The sequence below is a fragment of the Coregonus lavaretus genome, assembly GCF_964263955.1.
Source record: "Coregonus lavaretus genome assembly, contig: HAP1_SCAFFOLD_1133, whole genome shotgun sequence".
NCBI lineage: Eukaryota > Metazoa > Chordata > Actinopteri > Salmoniformes > Salmonidae > Coregonus > Coregonus lavaretus.
In genome coordinates, this window is record NW_028166655.1 from 115,942 (window position 1) to 138,613 (window position 22,672).

At 43.5% G+C, this 22,672-nt stretch overlaps 1 protein-coding gene across 1 annotated transcript in view; it reads right to left on the minus strand.

Moving 5' to 3' along the window:
- The window catches only part of LOC311114446 (A disintegrin and metalloproteinase with thrombospondin motifs 20-like), a gene marked incomplete at both ends in the record, with an annotated part of 64,940 nt that overhangs the window by 26,549 nt on the left and 15,719 nt on the right, over window positions 1–22,672 (minus strand). The window contains 12 exons of the mRNA XM_084189699.1: window positions 11,830–12,006; window positions 12,462–12,623; window positions 12,971–13,234; window positions 13,817–13,981; window positions 14,835–15,062; window positions 16,111–16,281; window positions 16,663–16,827; window positions 17,091–17,301; window positions 17,431–17,557; window positions 18,850–18,979; window positions 19,139–19,305; window positions 20,392–20,487. Coding sequence (XP_084045825.1) covers window positions 11,830–12,006; window positions 12,462–12,623; window positions 12,971–13,234; window positions 13,817–13,981; window positions 14,835–15,062; window positions 16,111–16,281; window positions 16,663–16,827; window positions 17,091–17,301; window positions 17,431–17,557; window positions 18,850–18,979; window positions 19,139–19,305; window positions 20,392–20,487 — 2,063 coding nt within the window. The remainder of the gene's footprint in view (window positions 1–11,829; window positions 12,007–12,461; window positions 12,624–12,970; window positions 13,235–13,816; window positions 13,982–14,834; window positions 15,063–16,110; window positions 16,282–16,662; window positions 16,828–17,090; window positions 17,302–17,430; window positions 17,558–18,849; window positions 18,980–19,138; window positions 19,306–20,391; window positions 20,488–22,672) is intronic.

Here is a 22,672-nt window from a genome sequence, read left to right on the forward strand (position 1 = left end):
GTGCTAACAGCTAAGCAGCTTGTGCTTGTTCTGCTTCTTTCCACTGCATTCCTGCTTGGTTATTGTTCAGGGGTTCTGAAACAGTTCACTTAATTGATTGCCAAACCAAATCCAGCTAATTCATGTTTATTCTGTGTGCTATAAAGACCATACTATAAAACAGCTTTTAGCGCTTGTAGGTAAATAGACATAGAGCTGGCTTTTTTCATTTAAATGATCACAAATATTGATACTTAAATGGACTTTGGTAGACTATACTGAAATGTGAGATGCATCAAGAATATGGGCAGGTTATGTCTTTTTTCTATTTCCATGGTATTGATAAGAGCATGTCTTTGTCTAGGCATGGCAGGCTGCAATTGCATGATGACCCCGCCCATTCCATCGCAGAGGACAGGTAAGCCAATGGACACATGGAAGTGTTTAGGCATAGAGAGACCATGCTATTGGGTAACCTATGAGACCATGGAAGTGTTTAGGCATAGAGAGACCATGCTATTGGGTAACCTATGAGACCATGGAAGTGTTTAGGTATAGAGAGACCATGCTATTGGGTAACCTATGAGACCATGGAAGTGTTTAGGCATAGACAGACGATGCTATTGGGTAACCTATGAGACCATGGAAGTGTTTAGGCATAGAGAGACCATGCTATTGTGTAACCTATGAGACCATGGAAGTGTTTAGGTATAGAGAGACCATGCTATTGGGTAACCTATGAGACCATGGAAGTGTTTAGGCATAGAGAGACCATGCTATTGGGTAACCTATGAGACCATGGAAGTGTTTAGGCATAGAGAGACCATGCTATTGGGTAACCTATGAGACCATGGAAGTGTTTAGGCATAGAGAGACCATGCTATTGGTTAACCTATGAGACCATGGAAGTGTTTAGGCATAGAGAGACCATGCTATTGGGTAACCTATGAGACCATGGAAGTGTTTAGGCATAGAGAGACCATGCTATTGGTTAACCTATGAGACCATGGAATTACCTGTAGTTCAGCCTATACGACTACGCCACAGCATATCCAACTTCAACAGAAAGAACACAGAAATCCCTATAGAACAACACTTTAAATTGATAGTTCACTCAAATGTTTGTCAGATGTCTAATTTCCCAAATGTTCTTTAGTACCTATGTTTCTGGAGCAAGAAGAAACTCACAACTGTGTGAAGGTTGTCCAGAATATTACACTCTGTACTAGCAAACCGATACTCAAATACTATGTATAGAAATTGGCAACAACTTCAAAAAAAGATTATCTAAGTCATATTGAAGATAATCTAGGTTTATGATCCTCCTAACAACTAAATATGTATGCATTTTCCAAGGACCAAGTGATATCAGTGAACAAGATACAGAGATATTATTACAGCTTATTACACTGATGTTATTACACTGATATTATTTCAGCTCATTACACTGATTATTATACTGATGTTATTACAGCTTTATCAGTGTCAATAAATATAAAATAAGATGTTTGCAGAGCTCAGAGAGTGAGGGAGGCTAGGACATATGGCCAAAGAGCTATCACAGGCTGCTTTTTCTGTTCAAGGTCCTGTTTTGCAAGGAAGTTTCAAAGACAGAAGTCAAAACAACACATGTTGTCGACGTGGGAACAGCTGGTAAGAGCAGAGCGTCGTGGGGCGGAGGAATGTCAGAGTCATAGATCTTTCATCCTCAAGGCCAAAATAGCCACACACAGGCCTGATCATCTCCCTGCACTGGAAGAAACACTAAGCAACACCTCATACTAACACTAATAGAGTCCAGTCCAACCCTGGCCAACGTGGTCCAAATCTGGCATCCACCAATGTGGTCCAAATCTGGCATCCAGACATCAGTGGCCAAAGAGATATCGTCAGACAATTACTACACGAGTAAGTAGGCTGTATTAACTGAAATGAATTGGTATTAACTCGCAAATAGGATTTACTCACAAAACATTTGGTACAAACCAATGTCATAAGTATATTTAGGTACCGAAGGTAAAAAATAAGGACATTTCTATTTAGAGTCATATTGGCGTCACCATGGAGTTCATTATAAGGGTAATGATGATTGAAAAGGATATTGCAACGTCTAAATAATTATTGGTCTGTGTTAACAAAGTTGACAAAATGTCCACTACAAGAGCTTCAGGCTGCTTGTGATGGAAAATGAAAGCAGTCGATTAAACTCAACTGTGTAGTTGGTGCCAAACTGTGCCTGAAATTCTAAAGTGTCCTTTTGGCAAATTCCATCCATCCAAATTCCATCTTCTTCTTACTCAAAACCACTTCACTGTTAAGCTGTCAAAACCCAAACTCCAGCGTCATTTTTCGTAGTTTATCGAGTTCACAACCAAAGCCAAAGACAGGGAGTTATTTTTAAATAAATAAAGTCAAATGTTATTTGCCACATGCTTCGTAAACAACAGGTGTAGACTAACAGTGAAATGCTTACTTACGGGCCCTCCCATCAACGCAGAGAGAAAAATAATATAAAAATAATAATAACACAACGAATAAATACACAGTGAGTAACGATAACCTGGCTATTACATGGGGTACAGCTAACGTTTGTCTTTCGGCATTGTTCGTCCTGGGTTCCCATAACAGAATTGCATCATTAGACATCAACAACCTTGACCTTGGCCTTGTGTTCCAACCAAAAAGCTACAGTACAGATATCAGACAAAGGGCAACATTTCCTCTCTCAAAGAGACACAAGAAAATGTTGCCCAAAGTATTGTATGATGGGATGATCACATTGTTGTTAGGTTGTTTGTACTTTAGAGGTGGTTGATCGTCAACACCTGCTCCATGTGTGTCTCATTAACACATTCCTCCAAGCTGAACGATCTGTTTACACCGCTGGCTTTTTATGGGGCCGTTATGGGGGTGATATTGTTATGTGTTGCTAGTGTGTTTCACAAGCCTGATATGCTATCTACCTTTGATTCCACCCCCACTATAGCACTCTTTGAAGATGTGCAACAATGTACAATCTGCAGCTGTCTACAAAGTCAAAGGCAACTATATTTCCTTGGCTTCCAGCACATCAGATATAATATTTGCCCACCAATGACTGCCTCACGGAGCCACACTGTATATTTTCAGTTCCTAGACGTGTGTCAAACATACAGCCCGTGGGCCAGATCCGGGGTCCAATCCAGCCCATGGGTGGTTTGAGTATATACTATATTTTTAATAGGACTATATCAACTCAATATACTTTAAAACAACTAAAACCAAATCCAAACTGTGTAGAAATGATAATGGACCTACATTCATACAGTTTCTTGACTGTGTCCCACTCGCTAATAATCACCAAAATGAACGCTAGACAGTCAGGGAGCATCGAAAATTACAAAAACAATGGATAGATGACTATTTGTTGGAAATGTTGATGGTGAGGAAATATAACCAATTTTCAGTGCGGCCCTCCAGACCTCATTGACACGATTAGTTTGTGCTTGCAATTTACTCTGGCAAATCTGACACTGGAGGATGATATGGGAGGACTGTACATTGCGTGATGTAAACGGCGGTGTCTTTTAATCACGAAAGGATGGGAGGGAGACGTTGGGGCTGAATATGTAACATCGATGAGTACTGTAGGCTCAGACATTGACTTGCTGGAATTTCTTCACCATCTGTGAACCACCGGCCCTAAAGCTCAGAGAGACAGATGCACAAGTAGAAACAGACCTGCCAGCCAGGTAGCTAACATGGAACGTGCAGTACAGGACCCACATCGGTAAAGGTAGAGCCTGGAAGTCTTCATATAAAGATTAATACACTGACGTCTATTGCACTGCTAACTGACGCCACACCAGAAAGCTGCGGTGTAGGGTGTCTTTGGTAAGATGTGAGGTGAAAGGTGATAAGCCCTACTTTCTAGGGAGATATGTTACTTTGAGTGGGTTACCACGTTCTTCTAGGACATCCTCAAACTCTTTCCCACTGAACCAAGTTTGGGAAGAAAACAAATATATTTGACATAGATGGAGAGTTTGATACAGTCCAACTACCAAGGTACATCAACCTGATAGCCACCAACAGGCCCCAACATGAATAATCTCCGGTAGAGACGAGGTGAGAGGAACATGCATTTAAGTCCCATTTCAAAGAGGATTCACCCCATAAGCTTTAGAGACATTTCTCTCAGATGCGTTGCGATGCCAGTTGAGGACCTGTTCCCGATCATTGGACGAGCCAGGGAAAGCCTGGCTTAAACGCTTCCAGATTTTCACCCCATATCTCTTCTTATTTTATCCCCCTGCATCCATCCCCAGCTGGAGCGCCGGTCAAAACAAATATCTGCCTAAACTAGTCTCTTCCCCTCTCTCAATCTTTTCCCCACTCTCTCTCCCTTTGCTCTGCTCTGTATCCAGAGTTTATTTGTGGTTGCGAGTCGACTCTTGCTTTCAAAGTTTTGGGCCATTTTATGTCATCACCCTCCCTCACTGAGCCTGCATTAGTGGTTATGTCTAAATGAGGCTCGAATGCACAGGACTAGGCCACATAAAGCCAACTATATATCAAACTCTTAAGTTTGACATTAACCATGCTCGATCGCAGATGTCTATAAAGGCAGGACGGTCACTGGTTTAGATGAAAGACTCTCTCCATCACTGACAGTTGATATTTATGTTCCATATGTACTATATAAATATCTTGTCTATTTCTCTCTCAGTCAAACGTTAAGAAATGTGCGTGTTTTGTTGGGCAATCTGGGATAAAAACAAATCAATCTTTGTATGCAAGCCATGTCTTTTCTTTGTCATTTGTTTCTATTGAGGCATGGCAGCATTATTTCATTGCTCTCTAAATTGCAAGAAATTACAAGAAATAAAGCTTGGACACATCAGTCTTGACGGAGAGCATGCTAATATTACAGTTGTTTTGGAATCAAATCCTGGGACAAAAACTCATTACTTTGATTTAAAACAGACAGGAAATGTAATAATGGAGAAAAGTAAAAAAAAAAACTTCTCTATTTCTCTTCTTTTGATATATGTTTTGGCTGTCCTCCATGTTTTCCAACTGTTTGGCCTTTCGATATACACTTTGTTGCTGCTGTCAAAGCTCTACTTCTGTCCCAAGATTTTGATGCCTCAGATAACATCTCGAAGCAGCATCTGGCTTGGTGCCTCCAAAGTCTTAACCCTCCGGGCAAGATGGGTTGACTAATACAACTCATCAATTGCATAATTTGGTTTGGTGTAACATTGAATAAACCACCACTAAAGGGCTCAAATGTAACATTAGCATCCTGCTCTGGTTTCCAACCTATGACAAGAACCATGCTTGAAGAACTGAGACTGAGGGAACCTCCAAGTGTCCAGGTCCTAGCTAGCTCCAGTTGATCAGTGCTAGACCGGCATATGGGCTGCATCAGAAAACACAAGCTCAATGATGTCACTACCATCTGATCCCAGGGTGACAGGTTTGGGGAATTTGCCTATAAGTAGCCTCAGGCCAAAGTCAAATATGTTTATGTTGTGGATTTCATTTGAACAAATGTGTTTAGTTCAGGGTCACTTCAACAGAGATCGCTCTCCTTGGGAACCCGCACTAACTGCAGGAAATTGTGTGTTCAATTCATCACACTGCCTTATTGTTGGTTAGTGCTGCTTCACCCCCCAAAAAAGTTGCCGCTTTTTTAAAGCAATCATCATTACTCAATGATGTTTACATTGTTGCTATACCTATTTTGTGTGGAACATTACTGCTCCCAAACTGTGTTTGAATAACAAAATCTGTGCAATAAATTTCAATTATTTCTGTCTTGGTGAGTTATTCTCTTTGGTATCAGTTAATGCTTACATTGTTTGATTGTTAAATTGGACAAACCCTGACTGAAGAATGTCACAAGATACCCTAATCATCTCACCAGGTAAGTCCATGACACAAGATTCAACCCATATAACTGCCACTTGAGAAAACAAATCACTTTGTGAAGCATGCCAACATACAGTATATACATACATTTCCTATGGGGAATAAATAGCCACAAAGATTCCAGGAATTCCATATGGAGTCATCTGCAGTGCAGCATCTAACTCATTCATGTCTTAATGATTGAAAATGTTAATCACTGCGAAAACACAAGTAGTTAACTATAGCTTAATAAAGTACAACATGATTTGAGATCACTGAAAAGAGAAGAGGCCACCACTCAAGGTAAGGCCAGTTCAATTCTGCAAACCACAATAAATATTTCAGGTATGTTATACAATCCGAAAGCTCCAAAGCTATGCCATTTCCTCTCTCTCTCCAGACAGACCATAAGCCTCTAATAAACGTGGCATTTCAAAGGGACACCACCTGATATAGGGCTTTCTTCAACACAACATTGCACAGAAAAGGAATCTAAACCTTAATCTTGTTTAAATTAATCTTATGTTAATGTTATGTGTGATTCACTATAGAACTGAATCAGGGTTTCAGCTTCATGATCTAGAAGCTCAACACACTGACTTCCCTGTCGCTGTATGGGTTATTTTGTATTTTAAAAAACGCTTAAGTTACTATATTAGCTAAGCTTACCATATGGTTTAGGCTTAGAAGTTGGGATGGTGGGATAGCATTTGTCCCCCCTATATTTTATTTTGGTAATTTGTACAAGCTAATTTTTAAAAATATTATATGTTATTGATACATGGCTATTAGAGGCTAGTATAAAGAGAAAACATCAGCTCCATGGTATTAGCTTATGGTATTGGCTCTGCTTATTTTATTTGTTCTGTTGAAATTCTCTCCTCTATTTGGAAACATGATATAATACAACAGAAAAGAGGCACAAATTAATCCATCAACAATATTGCATAAACATTTTGTTTCGGGGTTTTGATTTGGGACCTCTTCATATATAACAAACTTGCCAACATTGATTAATACCAATTATTCTTGTAATAAAACGCAATACTCTGTTGGTTTCCAGCCAAAGGCATTACGGAGAGAGGCCTATTTCTACAATTGTAAACAGATGTATGTGCCAGCCTGTGCCAAAGTTTGATTTGGAGTATGTTTTCTCTTGAGTGTTTGCTAAATAAAATGATAATAAAAACATAATAACAATATGAAGAAAGCCTGCAGTCTGTTTTACACTATATTTAGTGTGGTTTTAATCTATGCTGTTTATGCCATTTTATAAAGCACACTTTTATGCTATTCTGAAAAACTCAGATTGCTGGCTCTAGATTAGCTGTATAGAGACATGAGGAGGAACTGCAATGGTATATATTTGTCTGTTTAAGAAAGAACATGATAGACATTGATGCATTACTTTGTATCAACAAATATTGCAGGTATCATATATTGTGTATGAAATGCTATAGGGATATAATTCAACCGAAACAGTTATCTTGAAGTTTGTGTCTGAAGTTTGTTTGGCCTGTGTACAACTTTTAGGATGTGGGCCTTTATATCTCAATACCTTTTGCTCAGTGTAGTATATCTTTTAGACAGTATATGGTATAAACAAACAAAAAATACAGAGCACATATGATGCTGTTTCCTGTACTATGATGAGCATAAAAAGTAAATGCTCAACACTATGACTTTGAAGTTATGGAGCAAACGTCGTTGCCAAAGAATACAACACTTAGCAATTATTACAGCATGATAACACATTGAAAAACAACACACATTTCACAACCTTTATGTTTCTTTAATATACTTTACAGTGGGAAAAGCTATTTCAACATGTATTTTTGCATGTGAACTAAATAAATAGAAAAAGATTAACAACATTTGAACACAAAAAATTAAAGCAATGCACTGTTGCCCCACAGCACAATCACTGAGCACCTTGGGTAAAAAAGTTGGAGCCGCGAAGGGTGACTGGGCTGGCGAGGCTAAGGAGGAGTCTTGGATGAAATGAATGTCTTGGGACAGACGGAGACAAAGGAATGTGGAATAGGAGGAAGAGAACAAGAGAGAGAGAGCCCAGAGTGGACCTCACAGGAGAGCTTACGGTCAACACAAACACAGAGCCATTTTGGTAACACTTCATCTGAACTATGTGTCAGAAAGACTGCACTTTGCTGTCACACACATCATGACACTTTGGGAAACCATGTTTCACTTACTAATGTTTTTCATGCTGTCGAAGGACATCATATAATATATGTTGACTGGCTGGTTAGCCATCAAGCAAGATGTGGTAGTTAGTAATGAATTGTTTTGAAATGTATGGAGCAGTTATCGGATGCCAGGTCAGGTTTATGACAGCATTACGAAGGTTATGACAGATAGTTCAATCCAAGTGTTACATGTATCTAAATTGAAACAAATACAACATTAAAGCTGCAACAATGAATAAACTATTGTACACAAATAAATACCTTTCATTTGAAAAAATCCTTCAGAAATATAGAAACTGGCCCAAGAAAAAAGTGAAACAGCAACAAATGACTACAATATCATAAGAGAGAGGTATTTGTGTGCTTCAGTTGGTACGAGATTTGTGGATGCCAATTCAGTTGGTTTTATCTTTTGAGCAGACTTTCAGATGAAAAGCACATTGTAAATCTACAGTAAAATTGTAGAGCTTTAAAAACTGGATTACATAGTTTGACGTTTGTACACCATATTAGACTGTATTTATCTTGATACGCCATGTAACAAACTACATAAACAACCAGCTACAGTGGCTTGCCAAAGTATTCACCCCCTTGGCATTTTTCCTCTTTTGTTGCCTTACAACCTGGAATTAAAATTAATTTGTTGGGGGTTTGTATCATTTGATTTACACAACATGCCTACCACTTTGAAGATGTAAAATATTTGTTATTGTGAAACAAACAAGAAATAAGACAAAAAAACAGAAAACTTGAGCATGCATTACTATTCACCCCCCCAAAGTCAATACTTTGTAGAGCCACCTTTTGCATCAATTACAGCTGCAAGTCTCTTGGGGTATGTCTCTATAAGCTTGGCACATATAGCCACTGGGATTTTTGCCCATTCTTCAAGGCAAAACTGCTCCAGCTCCTTCAAGTTGGATGGGTTCCGCTGGTGTACAGCAATCTTTAAGTCATACCACAGATTCTCAATTGGATTGAGGTCTGGGCTTTGACTAGGACATTCCAAGACATTTAAATGTTTCCCCTTAAACCACTCGAGTGTTGCTTTAGCAGTATGCTTAGGGTCATTGTCCTGCTGGAAGGTGAACCTCTGTCCCAGTCTCAAATCTCTGGAAGACTGAAACAGGTTTCCCTCAAGAATTTCCCTGTATTTAGCGCCATCCATCCATCCATCAGTCCTTCAATTCTGACCAGTTTCCCAGTCCCTGCCAATGAAAAACATACCCACAGCATGATGCTGCCACCACCATGCTTCACTGTGGGGATGGTGTTCTCGGGGTGATGAGAGGTGTTGGGTTTGCGCCAGACATAGCGTTTTCCTTGATGGCCAAAAAGCTCAATTTTAGTTTCATCTGACCAGAGTACCTTCTTCCATATGTTTGGGGAGTATCCCACATGCCTTTTGGTGAACACCAAATGTGTTTGCTTATTTTTTTCTTTAAGCAATGGATTTTTTCTGCCCATTCTTCCGTAAAGCCCAGCTCTGTGGAGTGTACGGCTTAAAGTGGTCCTATGGACAGATACTCCAATCTCCGCTGTGGAGCTTTGCAGCTCCTTCAGGGTTATCTTTGGTCTCTTTGTTGCCTCTCTGATTAATGCGCTCCTTGCCTGGTTCGTGAGTTTTGGTGGGCGGCCCTCTCTTGGCAGGTTTGTTGTGGTGCCATATTCTTTCCATTCTTTAATAATGGATTTAATGGTGCTCCGTGGGATGTTCAAAGTTTCAGATATTTTTTTATAACCCAACCCTGATACTGTACTCCACAACTTTGTCCCTGACCTGTTTGGAGAGCTCCTTGGTCTTCATGGTGCCGCTTGCTTGGTGGTACCCCTTGCTTAGTGGTGTTGCAGACTCTGGGGTCTTTCAGAACAGGTGTATATATACTGAGATCATGTGACAGATCATGTGACACTTAAATTGCACACAGGTGGGACTTTATTTAACTAAGTATGTGACTTCTGAGGGTAATTGGTTGCACCAGATCTTATTTAGGGGCTTCATAGCAAATGGGGTGAATACATATGCACGCACCACTTTTCCGTTATTTATTTTTTAGAACTTTTTGAAACAAGTTATGTTTTTTATTTCACTTCACCAATTTGGACTATTGTGTGTATGTCCATTACATGAAATCCAAATAAAATCCATTTAAATTACAGGTTGTAATACAACAAAATAGGAACAACGCCAAGGGGGATGAAAACTTTTACAAGGTACTTAACAGATTGACTGTTATGTCAATCTGTTAACAGCACCTACAGCCAATTTATCAGAGGCAAAGACAAAAGGGCTCTAATTCGCCGACTTATGACATCAAAATGGCAGACTGGTGTTTCTATAGAAACCCCACTGTAAACATCATTTTGATGTAAACTTCTCCTGTACTATAGTGCAGTTTTACAGTAGAGACAAAGTGCACACCATACAAGGCAAATATTTAAATCACTTGTGCCACTATGACCAACTAACACACTAACGACAAGATGGAAAAATTACAACACATGTACTGGTGAGGGTGAGAGTATATTCTGAGGTGAGGTTGAGTGTTTTGCCGAACAGTGATCCCTGTACAATGTTCAGTTTTGTGATACCAGAAGTGTAGAAGGTGAGTGCCTGGCCTTTATAGCTACTCCTGTACATGACTTTCCGTGCCCGATATTTGCCTGGCAATATAGCTTTTTTCCTACAGTATTTCAGTAACAGTATGTGTCTAAGAATTTCAAATATCTGCCATTTCAAACTGAACCCTAAAATACAGTGTTATATCTAGACTATCTATAGTGTCCTATAGTTAGTTTTTTATTATTTTGTACTTATAATTCATTGGCAGTTAGTTAAAACTTTAGGAGCACACCTTGTTACGTGAGGGCTACATAGGGATGGTAGAACTCTGAAAATATCTAGAATATAACATTCTAAGACGGATGGCACCATTTTGAAAACGGCATTTAACGTTTAATTTATGAGTCTTTAAAAAAAACTGTTTTCATTATATTAAAAATACTAACAAAACATACTGTTGTTTTGAAAGTACTTTCCTCTGTACAAACTGTCATTATTCATGAGACGTAAGAGATCCAACCAAAAAGCACCAGTAAAATGTCATATTCAGTTATGAAACCTAGCCGCTAAAACTTAAATCATACTGTACAAAGATACATACACAAAATACAGTAACATTCATTTGTTGCTGTTTGATAAAGGTAACTCTTATACACAAATATACACTTGTGTACTTCGGATACAGGGGGAGACAGCAATCACAAAAAAACGTTTACTTCACGCTTCACATATGAAATAAATATATTTCGAGTTATTCACTCGCCTCTACAAATATATGGCATTGTTGGACAACATTGTCCTTCTAATTTATAGTTTTAATTTGGAGCCTAAGTTCCAAATGGGAACCATGTGTTTCTGACAATTCCCAATGTGGAGCAGCATCCTGTGTGTGCTCTTTTTCCCCCTTGTTTCTAATCAGCACCATGCCACTGCAGGGCCCAGTGTGGGTGGGCTGGGGCTATCCTAACCTAGCACTCCATTGACACTCCTACAGATGGACTCTCCTACAGTCTAAAACACAGTTAGCTAGCCCCTAGCCTCTAGCTGCTAGTAGATGGGCCAGAAGTACACTCCCTGTAATTTAAGCACACCCCCATGTCTACTCACGGCTCATGGTGACGCGCCCCAGTGAAGGAGGAAGTTAAGGAGGAGGAGGAGTTAGGGGAAGAGGAAGTACTATCGTACCGGCTTCCATGGTCGGCGGTGCCAGGATGTGCTGCCTGGGCACAGGTGCAGGTTGCACTGCTCCATGTCAGGAGGCTTATCCAGGACGTCACAGTTGTGGTCGTTGAGTCTCTGTCCGTTGGGCCGCTGGCATACCACCTGGCGCGTCCTCCTGCCTCCGCCACACGTCTGTGTGCACTGAGAGGGGAGAAGAGAAGAGGGGGTCACTTAGTATTTAGCAAGACTATTGAGTTAAAGGAAGGCTACTTGGTACAGTATCTCAATAGTTCTTTCAGGGCAGGAGTAGATGAAGAGGAGGTGCAAAGGAAAGGAAGCCACTTTAGACTATTGAAATACACGCCCAGGAGTCTGAAATGGGTATCTGTAGTTAAGCAGTGTACTGTATTGTTGTAGCTTTAACAGGGCATATCTGTTTAAGGACGTACATAGTCCCTGTAGTGCCTGTGTACTCACCTCTCGGGAGAGGCTATACGGACATGCCTGGTGCCCAAATTGATGACATACGTCGCACAGCGAGAGTCGAGTGGAGACAAACGGATTCGGTTCAGTCAGTCGTCTCCACTCGACTCTCAGCTGCGCGACATACGTCATCGATTTGGGCACCAGGCATGTCCGTATAGCCTCTCCCTCACCTCTCCCCAGATGCCGTAGTTCCACAGAGGGCAAGGTCCTGAGTCGCAGCTCTTGGACTCTGCAGGTTTTACCCTCTCTTCACAGTGGCTGGTGCTGCGACCCTCTGCATCCTGACACACCACCACCCTCCGCTGAAAGCCCCCCGCACACGTACTGGAGCACTACGGAGGGACACAGAGTGTGTTACAGAGGGAAACACACACACAACTCTGTACACACCCTGTACACTACCTTACCAGCTGCAATCTAGTCACATCCTTACTATCTGTCTGAGTGAATACAGTGAGCGATCACAATGTGAGATACAACAGAAATGCAGTCAGACAATTAGATGATGGAGAGAGCAGTGCATAGAGATGGTATCATAGGCCCAGACGTTTTTCTTGACAACGTGGCCTGACCAGGAATCCCTCCTCCCAGCCCTATTGCCTACAACAAGGGGTCAGAGTTTTCCCTGGTCAGGTGACATGGTCAGTGTAAACTCCTGGCCCCATGGTACTGTACATACTCCTCCCCAGGGTCCCGTCCTCCACTGGTTGTCTGCCGAGGGGACGTTCCAACTGCTGTGGCCCGGATGGCTGGCGGGGTCGTGGGGGCTGTAGGGCTGGTCGTTGGGCCTCTGGTGGTACACGGAGGGGCAGGGGGTGGCTGCACACTCCTGCTCTGCGCTGGGCCTCTCGTCCTGGTCGCAGAATGACTCGTCCACCTGGTGGTGGTAGTTACTGCATTCCACCTGCCTGGTGGCCCGGCCCACACCACACGTCACTGAACACTGGGGAAACAATAGACACAAGGTCATATCATTGAACACTGGGGAAACAATAGACACAAGGTCATATCACTGAACACTGGGGAAACAATAGACACAAGGTCATATTACTGAACACTGGGGAAACAATAGACACAAGGTCATATTACTGAACACTGGGGAAACAATAGACACAAGGTCATATCACTGAACACTGGGCAAACAATAGACACAAGGTCATATCACTGAACACTGGGGAAACAATAGACACAAGGTCATATCACTGAACACTGGGCAAACAATAGACACAAGGTCATATCACTGAACACTGGGGAAACAATAGACACAAGGTCATATGACTGAACACTGGGGAAACAATAGACACAAGGTCATATCACTGAACACTGGGCAAACAATAGACACAAGGTCATATCACTGAACACTAGGCAGAGAGCAGTGAGAAGATCAAATCATCAGACATACATAGCAACAACAACAAAAATTAAGTGATGCATTCTTTCAGTAGTAAAGACATAATAGCTACTCTTACATATATTTATACTTATAAAAGTAATGGTGTTAAAAAAGACAACAACTGTAACATACAGGAGACCACTCCCAGGAGCGCCACTGGCCACACGGGCTGAAGCAGGCTGAGGATTCTGGGGGCCGGGGCAGGTGGGCACAGTAGGACTCGTCTGCCACTCCACCCTGGGCATTCCGACAGCTGACGTAGCGGGCACGCTTACCCTTCCCACAGGAGACAGAGCACTGAAACAGGCACACAGAGGAACCCACAAACATTCAAGATTGGAGTTACATTGTGTCAAACTTTCGTATAAAACACTTTACATTAACTCATACTGGCTGATGTGTTTCATTGAAGATGTGTGCATAACAACAGTCTATTGTCAATGAACTGATAAAGGTTACATTTTAAGCCACCAGTTCAGACACTCTGTGACAAATGCATTAGAATGAATCATTTGTACTCTCTGTCTCTCTATCTTCTCACGAGACTCCTCCATGAGGTTTTCACCTGGTGATATTCTAGCTGCACCCGGGAAAACTCAACAGGAGGACATAGTAAACATTGCCAAGGGGTGAATACCTACTCCGATCAAAAGGCACCATCTGAAATACAAATGTAAATATCACAATCATACCAATTACACCAAATTTCCCATGACTTCACACGAGAGGATGGCAGTATCGCTCCTGAGGGCAATGCGCTAGTCTCCTCTTTGACATGCGAGCTCACAGCCTCTCTGACAGACATACAGACAGACTGAGATTCATGTTTGAAACCACAGCCTCATGTTTAGACAGAGATCAGTTTTTTCATTTGCACTGGGAAACAATGCAAAACATTACAGACATACAGATGACTCTCAGCCCAGACCCAGACAGGGCTGACTGAGACTGCTGAGACCAGGGTGAGAGAGTGTGTGTGTGTGTGTGTGTGTGTGTGAGGCAGGGGAGTGCTGCATTCTATAGACCAGTGAACTAGATATGTACAGTCTGAGGGTTAGTGATGGCGAGGCAGAGAGAGCTACTGTACGTGAGTGTGTATAAGCCTATTGGTGTGTGTGCTTGTGCGTGTGTGAGCGGTTGCTGTGCTCACTGTGGTCCAGGAGCCGTATCTCCACTGTGTGAGGAGCTGACCAGAGGTGTCAGGGCGGACGGTGCTGTGTTGAGGAGAGGCCCAGGGACACGGTGCCATCTCACAGTCCTGGCTGTCCCTGGGTCTGGATGCAGCGTTACACTCCCTGTCATCCACCGTGTCCCCATACGCCCCCGACACACACCTTACAGCCCGCATCTCGTAACCATGGCCACACGTCACTGCACACTGCAACAACACAAACAGGAGAGAGACACATAGGGTTAGACGATGGCCTGAGGCTCCAAAAGGATTGACACTAAAACCTTGGCAGATCAGTGTTTACTTCAATGAAGGATGCAATTTTAACTCAGCTCACATAGTCTAGCCCAGCCAAGCCCATTCTAACTCAGTGTAGTTGAACCCTACTACTTCCCAGACGCCCACCCTCTCCCCCAGATCTCTGCTAACGGGGCGGCAGGTAGCCTAGTGGGGCTGCAGGGAACTTAGCGGTTAAGAGCGTTGGGCCTGTAACTGAAAGGTTGCTGTTTCAAATCCCAGAGCCGACTAGGTGAAAAATCTGTCGATGTGCCCTTGAGCAAGGCACTTAAACCCTAATTTCTTCTGTAAATCGCTCTGGATAAGAGCATCTGCTAAATGACTATGGTGTGTGTGTGTGTGTGTGTGTGTGTGTGTGGAGGAAGTGCTGCAGGATAGGTTTATTTGGGCAGTAGATTGTGATTACATAGGAATTAACAGCCAGATATACTGTTTACCAGCTCTGTCAATAGAACTATCATGTTCAGTTGAGTCAATGAATAGTCAAAGACATTAATTAATCCATTCATTCCGGCCCTACTGGCTTGTGCACACCAGACAAGATGTGTGTATATAGGCTGAGGAAGTATTGGACTAGCAGACTCACAGGGTCTGTGTGTGTGGTTGTGTGTGCACTCCGTCTAAGGCAGTTGGGGAACCTGATAGTCTGGTGAGTTATGGAGTGGTGTGCTCTGACTTGAGATGCCATTTCCTCCCCTAGTGCTCTCACTCTGCCCTCATATCCTGTCGGAGTAAATCTGACCCCACACACAGATACACACCACAGATACACACTGGGAAGGAAGGGGATGTATGTGCAGAGCACACGTGCAGCCAGACACATAAATAACACACACTACAATGTTACATACTTAAACATTCATTCTTGCACATTCACTCCTATTCACACACAAAGATTCAACCACACGAGAACCTGAATCTGTCAGACACACGCGCAGATCCATCCATCTGGACTCACCGGTCCCCAGACCCCGACCTGCCAGGAGGCACACTCTGGCAGCTGACAGCTCCCCACGGCTAGAGGCTTGGTGTTGGGGTCACAGAAGTGTTCACTCAGCTTCTCCTCTCCTACCCCCATACTACAGGATACCTGCCTGTGCCTCATCCCCTTCCCACACGTCACCAAGCACTGGGAGGGGACAGAGGGAGAGATAGGGTCAGGGTTATGAAGGGTGTGAGTGGGGAGGACGATTGTGTGATTGTGTGTGTAAAATGGGTAAAATGTTATCCTCAAAGTGTGTGTGTGTGTGTACATGTTAGAGCAAATGTGATGTGTTTACATCAATACGCATATACTTTATAAAGTGTGTATATATTTATGTGTGTTTTATTATGTGTTTATATGAATGTTTATATAATGTGTGTTTATAGAAGTGTTTATTAACGTGCATGTAACAGTGTGTGAATGTGTGTGCATGTGTGTGTGTGTACTGTGTGTGTATGTGTGTGTTTGTGTGTGTGCATGCGTGCATGCGTGCACACTCGTGTGTGTGTGAAGTGTGACCCGTACCTCACTCCACTCGCTGGCTGACCAGTCAGGGCAGTCCTGGTCGTTGCAGCTCTCGGCGACCATTCTCTGGTAGTCACTGCACTCCCTGTCCACCAGTCTCCTCCCCAGATTGTTCATACAGTAGGAGTCCCTGGTACGAGCCCCACGACCACATGTCTTAGAACACTGAATGGTGCACACAACACTCAGCATTAGATTCACCATTCAACTTGTAACCCTAACAAAAACACTGCATCAAACATGTACAAAATACTCTCTACTACCTGTAATCTAAATCACATGTCCACTTATAGTAACATAGTAACACCTGTCATGCATGAGAAGACTAAATTAAAAATGGGCTGCTTTTCAAGACAATGTGCAATAGCATCACATCATGAAAACTGGTATTGTAATGATGTGTGTCTTTGACTGTAGTTTCCACTGACCTGGGACCAGGCGCTGTACTGCCAGCTCTTGAGCAGACAGTCCCCATGGCAGGCGTCTCTGGCCTGGGGTTTGGGTAGGTCAGAACAGGCCCTCCCCTCCACCCTCTCACTCTGCCTCTTCAGCAAGCTGTACCTCATACACTGCACGTCCAGGGTTCGGTAGCCAGGGCCACACTTAGCAGAACACTCACTCTTCCCTGCTACATGCCACCTGCAAACAGGCTATGTGGTTTAGTGTCTGTTTTACAGATATATATTAACAGTGTGTGTGTGTTTGGTTGTGTGTGTTTGGTTGTGTGTGTGTGTGTGTTTGTGTGTGTGTGTGTGTGTTTGTATCTACCTGAGTTCACAGTCAGTGTTACATGGCTCAGTGCCAGCGTTGGGACGGGGTAGATGCTCACAGCGCTGGTCAGAAACCCCCAGGTGGTCACTATTCCTCACACACACCGCCTTGCGCTGTCGCTCACCTACACACACACACACACACACACACACACACAAACACACGCAAGATCTTGAATTAGATCCGATCTGGCTAGGATCGACCGCCAAAGATCACATTTCCACCTCCTTTAAATTGTTTGATTAACTCTCTGCGATTGGGTCCCAGTCCAAATAGGATTAGGGGTTCTGGGATGAAACTGTTTCCACTGGATCCTGCTAATGATGCTGTGTGCTGCGAGACACGGGAAGTCTCAGCCCCTTGTTCTAGGATACATTTCCAGGAGAGATTTAGTGTGCTCAGAACAGGGGAGAACAACTGCCCCTTCTCATTGGCAGGTTGACCTTTATTGTCATGAGTCTTGTCCTGGTGGCAGAACTGAGCGATTTGCCCTTAGATAGGCCAGCTGCAAAGTCAAAATTGGATATAATGTAAAACTTAATGAACCAGAATTGCTTTTTGGTCTTAATTTAAGGTTAGGTTTAGGCATTAGGGTTAGGTTTCAAATCAGATTGTATGACTTTGTGGCTGTGCCAGCTAGTGACAACTCTGCAGAGCTGCCTCCAGAACAAGATGAATGATGAAAAACGCTAACCTGCCTCTCATTGAAGCCACAGAAGCTCAAAGCTGACCGTGGTACTGCAGGTATTGTTTGCAGAAAACAGGATCCCCCATTATAGTGAATGGAAAAATTGCAATCTTTGTGGTCAATCTTTGTGTAAAAAAAATAAAAAGAATAGAAGACAATCATGGTACTAATATTTGCTTCTAATACACCAGGTGTATGTCCTTGAACAGCTTATTTTAAATTTGCACACAGAAGAAGCTATAAGGATAATTTAGTTGCCAATGGCAGCCTGCAGTACCTTGGTCGGCCTTCAACTTGAGATACTCAATGAGAGGCAGCAGCACTGAGCTAGCCTGCAACGTTACTTCCTGGAGTAGCTCAAACTGCAAATGTTATGTCTTATGTGACGCCATCTTAACTGACTTCATTTGGCTTCAATGCGCTATTGAGTCTTCACATAGGAATGAATGGTGTCATGTGATTGATGGCTTTGTCCATTCAAATATATATTCATTGGCTCAGTAGGGTTAGAGGGCAGGCTCAGGGCTAAGGAAGGTGTACTGGGATGTGATCAACCGGGTCAGAGCAGAGGAGGTGGGTTGATTTATAGGAGGGGTGGGGAGGTGGGGGCTGAAGCCTGGGTAACTGGGTGGACAACTGTGACCTTACCCTGACACATGGGTAACTGGGTGGACGACTATGACTTTACCCTGACACATGGGTAACTGGGTGGACAACTATGACCTTACCCTGACACATGCTGCTGCACTCCAGCCAGGAGCCCGAGGGGTCCCACACAAACTGTTCCTTGTGCTCCTCGATGGGGATGTTGAAGGAGTAACGCACGTCTGGGTTGTACAGGTTCCCCACACACAGGACCTAGGACAACAATGATATGGGAAATACTATATATAACAATATAGAAGGAGAGATGGGGGACGGGAGGAGAGAGGGACAGAGAGAGCTAGAGAGAGAGAAAGCAGAGAGAGAGAGAGAAAGACAGAAACAAACAGAAGAGCGAGAGAGAGACAGCCTTGCCTGTAGGATGAGTTCCTCCTCGATGCGTTCAGTGCAGTTGATGCGCTCCTCTTTGGTGTCCGAGCCGCTGTATTCAATGACAGTTCCCTTGAAGGGGATTTCCCTTTTGAACATGGCCACCACAAAGTTCCCATTCAGGAGAAAGTTAGAATGGCTGTCAGATAACGCTGAAAGGAAACAAACAAAAAAGAGGAAAAATAAATATAAAGAAAATGCCTCAAGACATTGGAGAAAAACTGCTTTCTTTGCTAAATACTCTGAGTCTTGTGGGTTTCAGGTTTGGAAAATCGTTTGAGGGGGAAAGTAGCTTTGTCATTCCAAGCTGTATGTAAACATTCATTGACTTCAAACCAATAATGCTCTGCAATGCCATTGTTGCAAGGGGGTATGTTGAAACATGGGTGGCACCAAATTGCAGTCATTTGGAGTTAGACTGCATGACTCTCCTTAACGACTGGCATTACAATGCTAACAAAGTAGCTCCACTGCCTTGAAATACAAACAAGTGCATAAAAACACACACAAACACAAAAGACAAACGCACACATGCTGAACGAACCCTTGTTTATACACTAACAACCAAACACCAACTACCCCCTTCAACACACAAGAAGTATGGTTCTGAGAAATATGCAGTAATTACAATGTGAGAGAGCCCATGTTGAAACAATGTGTGTGATTAGGTCTCTAGGCACAACTTTGTTTACATTCAAGTCTGCACACGACCAGCGGAGGACCCCAGCTAGTCCTCTTTAACCGCTGACTGCCTGTGTGTGTGGTGTGTGATGGCCAATGACAAAAACACCTCTTCTGGCAGTCACCACTGACACCCTCCAGCAGTGAGAGAAAAGTTCAGTGGCTAACACACACATACACCCACACACAGCCATTGCCCATCTCACCCAGCCCCTATCCACTTTCATCTGGCCTGGCAACACATGCCTCTAATTAACACCTTTTCTACACATATTCATCTTCCTCTCGTTCTGACACACCGTTTGCTTTCCCAGCTATCCCTTATCCCCTGCCCATATGGGCCCGGGCCCCGCCATGCTTCCTCCATTTACATTCTGACTGGTATATAATGACTTATTGAATGGTGCCTACCATTTAAAGGCGCACCAATAAACACCTTTAAAGCCTCTATAGCTAGAAATAATTTGTCATAAACTGGCTGTGAGTGAGTTGGCCTGGTGTGAGGCACCATGGCTAAGCAGTGACACCATCACTCATGCACACACACACAAACTCACCGAGGTAGTTGTCATCCTCCGGCTTCCCAGAGTAGCTGACCTGTTTGATATCGATGTTGGTGGCTCCTGCAGGGATCCGCACCACTGTGTTGTAACCTGGATGGAGAGAAAAAAAAGAAAGAGAAAGAGAGAGAGAGAGAGAGAGAGAGAGAGAGAGAGAGAGAGAGAGAGAGAGAGAGAGAGAGAGAGAGAGACCCACCCGTAAAATAATATGTTATTATTCCCCTGCCCGGCGCTTGCCCTGTAATTTCCCTGGGACTGTGTCCCATGACAGGCCAACATGGGTCGAGGAAAGAGGAGAGGAGAGACTGAGCAGAAGAGAGGGAAGCGGTGAGAGAGAAGAGGGAGGAAGAGAGTAGAAACAGAACAAGAAAAAGAGGTGAAAGAGAAAAGGTGAGAGGTGGAAAGAGGGGAGAGGAGTGGGTTAAAACAAAGATTAGAGTGAGGGGAGACGAGAGGGTTAGGATTAGAACAGAGATATTGGAGTGAGCGGAGAGGACAGGGTTAGAACAGAGATATTGGAGTGAGGGGAGAGGAGAGGGTTAGGGTTAGAACAGAGATATCAGAGTGAGAGGAGAGGGTTAGAACAGAGATATTGGAGTGAGGGGAGAGGAGAGGGTTAGGGTTAGGGTTAGGGTTAAAACAGAGATATTGGAGTGAGAGGAGAGGGTTAGAACAGAGATATTGGAGTGAGGGGAGAGGACAGGGTTAGAACAGAGATAATGGAGTGAGGGGAGTGGAGAGGGTTAGGCTTAGAACATAGATATTGGAGTGAGGGGAGAGGACAGGGTTAGAACAGAGATATTGGAGTGAGGGGAGAGGACAGGGTTAGAACAGAGATATTGGAGTGAGGGGAGATGAGAGGGTTAGAACAGAGATATTGGAGTGAGGGGAGAGGAGAGGTTTAGAACAGAGATATCGGAGTGAGGGGAGAGGAGAGAGTTAGGGTTAGAACAGAGATATCAGAGTGAGGGGAGATGGTTATAACAGAGATATTGGAGTGAGAGGAGAGGGGAGGGTTAGGGTTAGGGTTAGAACAGAGATATTGGAGTGAGGGGAGAGGGGAGAGGGTTAGGGTTAGAACAGAGATATTGGAGTAGGTGGAGAGGACAGGGTTAGAACAGAGATAATGGAGTGAGGGGAGAGGGTTAGGGTTAGAACAGAGATATTGGAGTGAGGGGAGAGGACAGGGTTAGAACAGAGATATTAGAGTGAGGGGAGAGGAGAGGGCTAGGGTTAGAACAGAGATATTGGAGTGATGGGAGATGAGACGGTTAGGGTTAGAACAGAGATATTGAAGTGAGGGGAGAGGGTAAGGGTTAGAACAGAGATATTGGAGTGAGGGGAGAGGGTTAGGGTTAGAACAGAGATATTGGAGTGAGGGGAGAGGGTTAGGGTTAGAACAGAGATATTGAAGTGAGGGGAGAGGGTAAGGGTTAGAAAAGAGATATTGGAGTGAGGGGAGAGGGTTAGGGTTAGAACAGAGATATTGGAGTGAGGGGAGAGGAGAGGGTTAGAACAGAGATATTGGACTAAGGGGAGGGGAGAGGGTTAGCGTTAGAACAAAGATATTGGAGTGAGGGTAGAGGAGAGCGTTAGAACAGAGATATTGGAGTGATAGGAGTGGAGAGGGTTAGATCATAGATATTGGAGTGAGAGAAGAGGGTTAGAACAGAGATATTGGAGTGAGGGAGATGTAATTGTTACTGTACATACGCTAATTTAGTTACACAGCAAAGGGTAAGCCATAAGTTACTTCAACTTTCAATGTGTCTAAGTGTTACAGCTTGGGATCTGGGGAAAGGAGCTAAATGAATAAAACAAATCAACATTATTATAAAAAGCAAGTGTGCTTTTATAAGGGTCCAGAGTCTCCTCAGCTCTGGATGAGATCCTCAAACCCCTGAGTTAGTGGCTCTCCTCTCCTCACGTAGCTGTTTACAGACTGTTAACTGGCTGAAGAGGGAGATGGACAGGGAGAGGAGGATGGAGAGGGAGAGGAAGATGGGTCGAGGGAAAGGGAGAAAGAGAGGGAGAGGTGAGGGAGGGAGAAGGAGAGAGAGAGAGACAGAGAGAGGGAGAGGACGAAGAGGGAAAGGGGTGGACCCTGCTGGACCAGGGGTATCCTGGCTGGGCTGAGTTCCCACTCATGTCATCCTGGGCTAAGCTTGGTCTGGGACTCCTCAGCAGATACACAAGCAGAGGAATGGACAGATAGAGAGTAAGAGATGAAGAGAAGCGAATAGCAAAACAAATATTGAGTAAATATTGAGCCAAACCC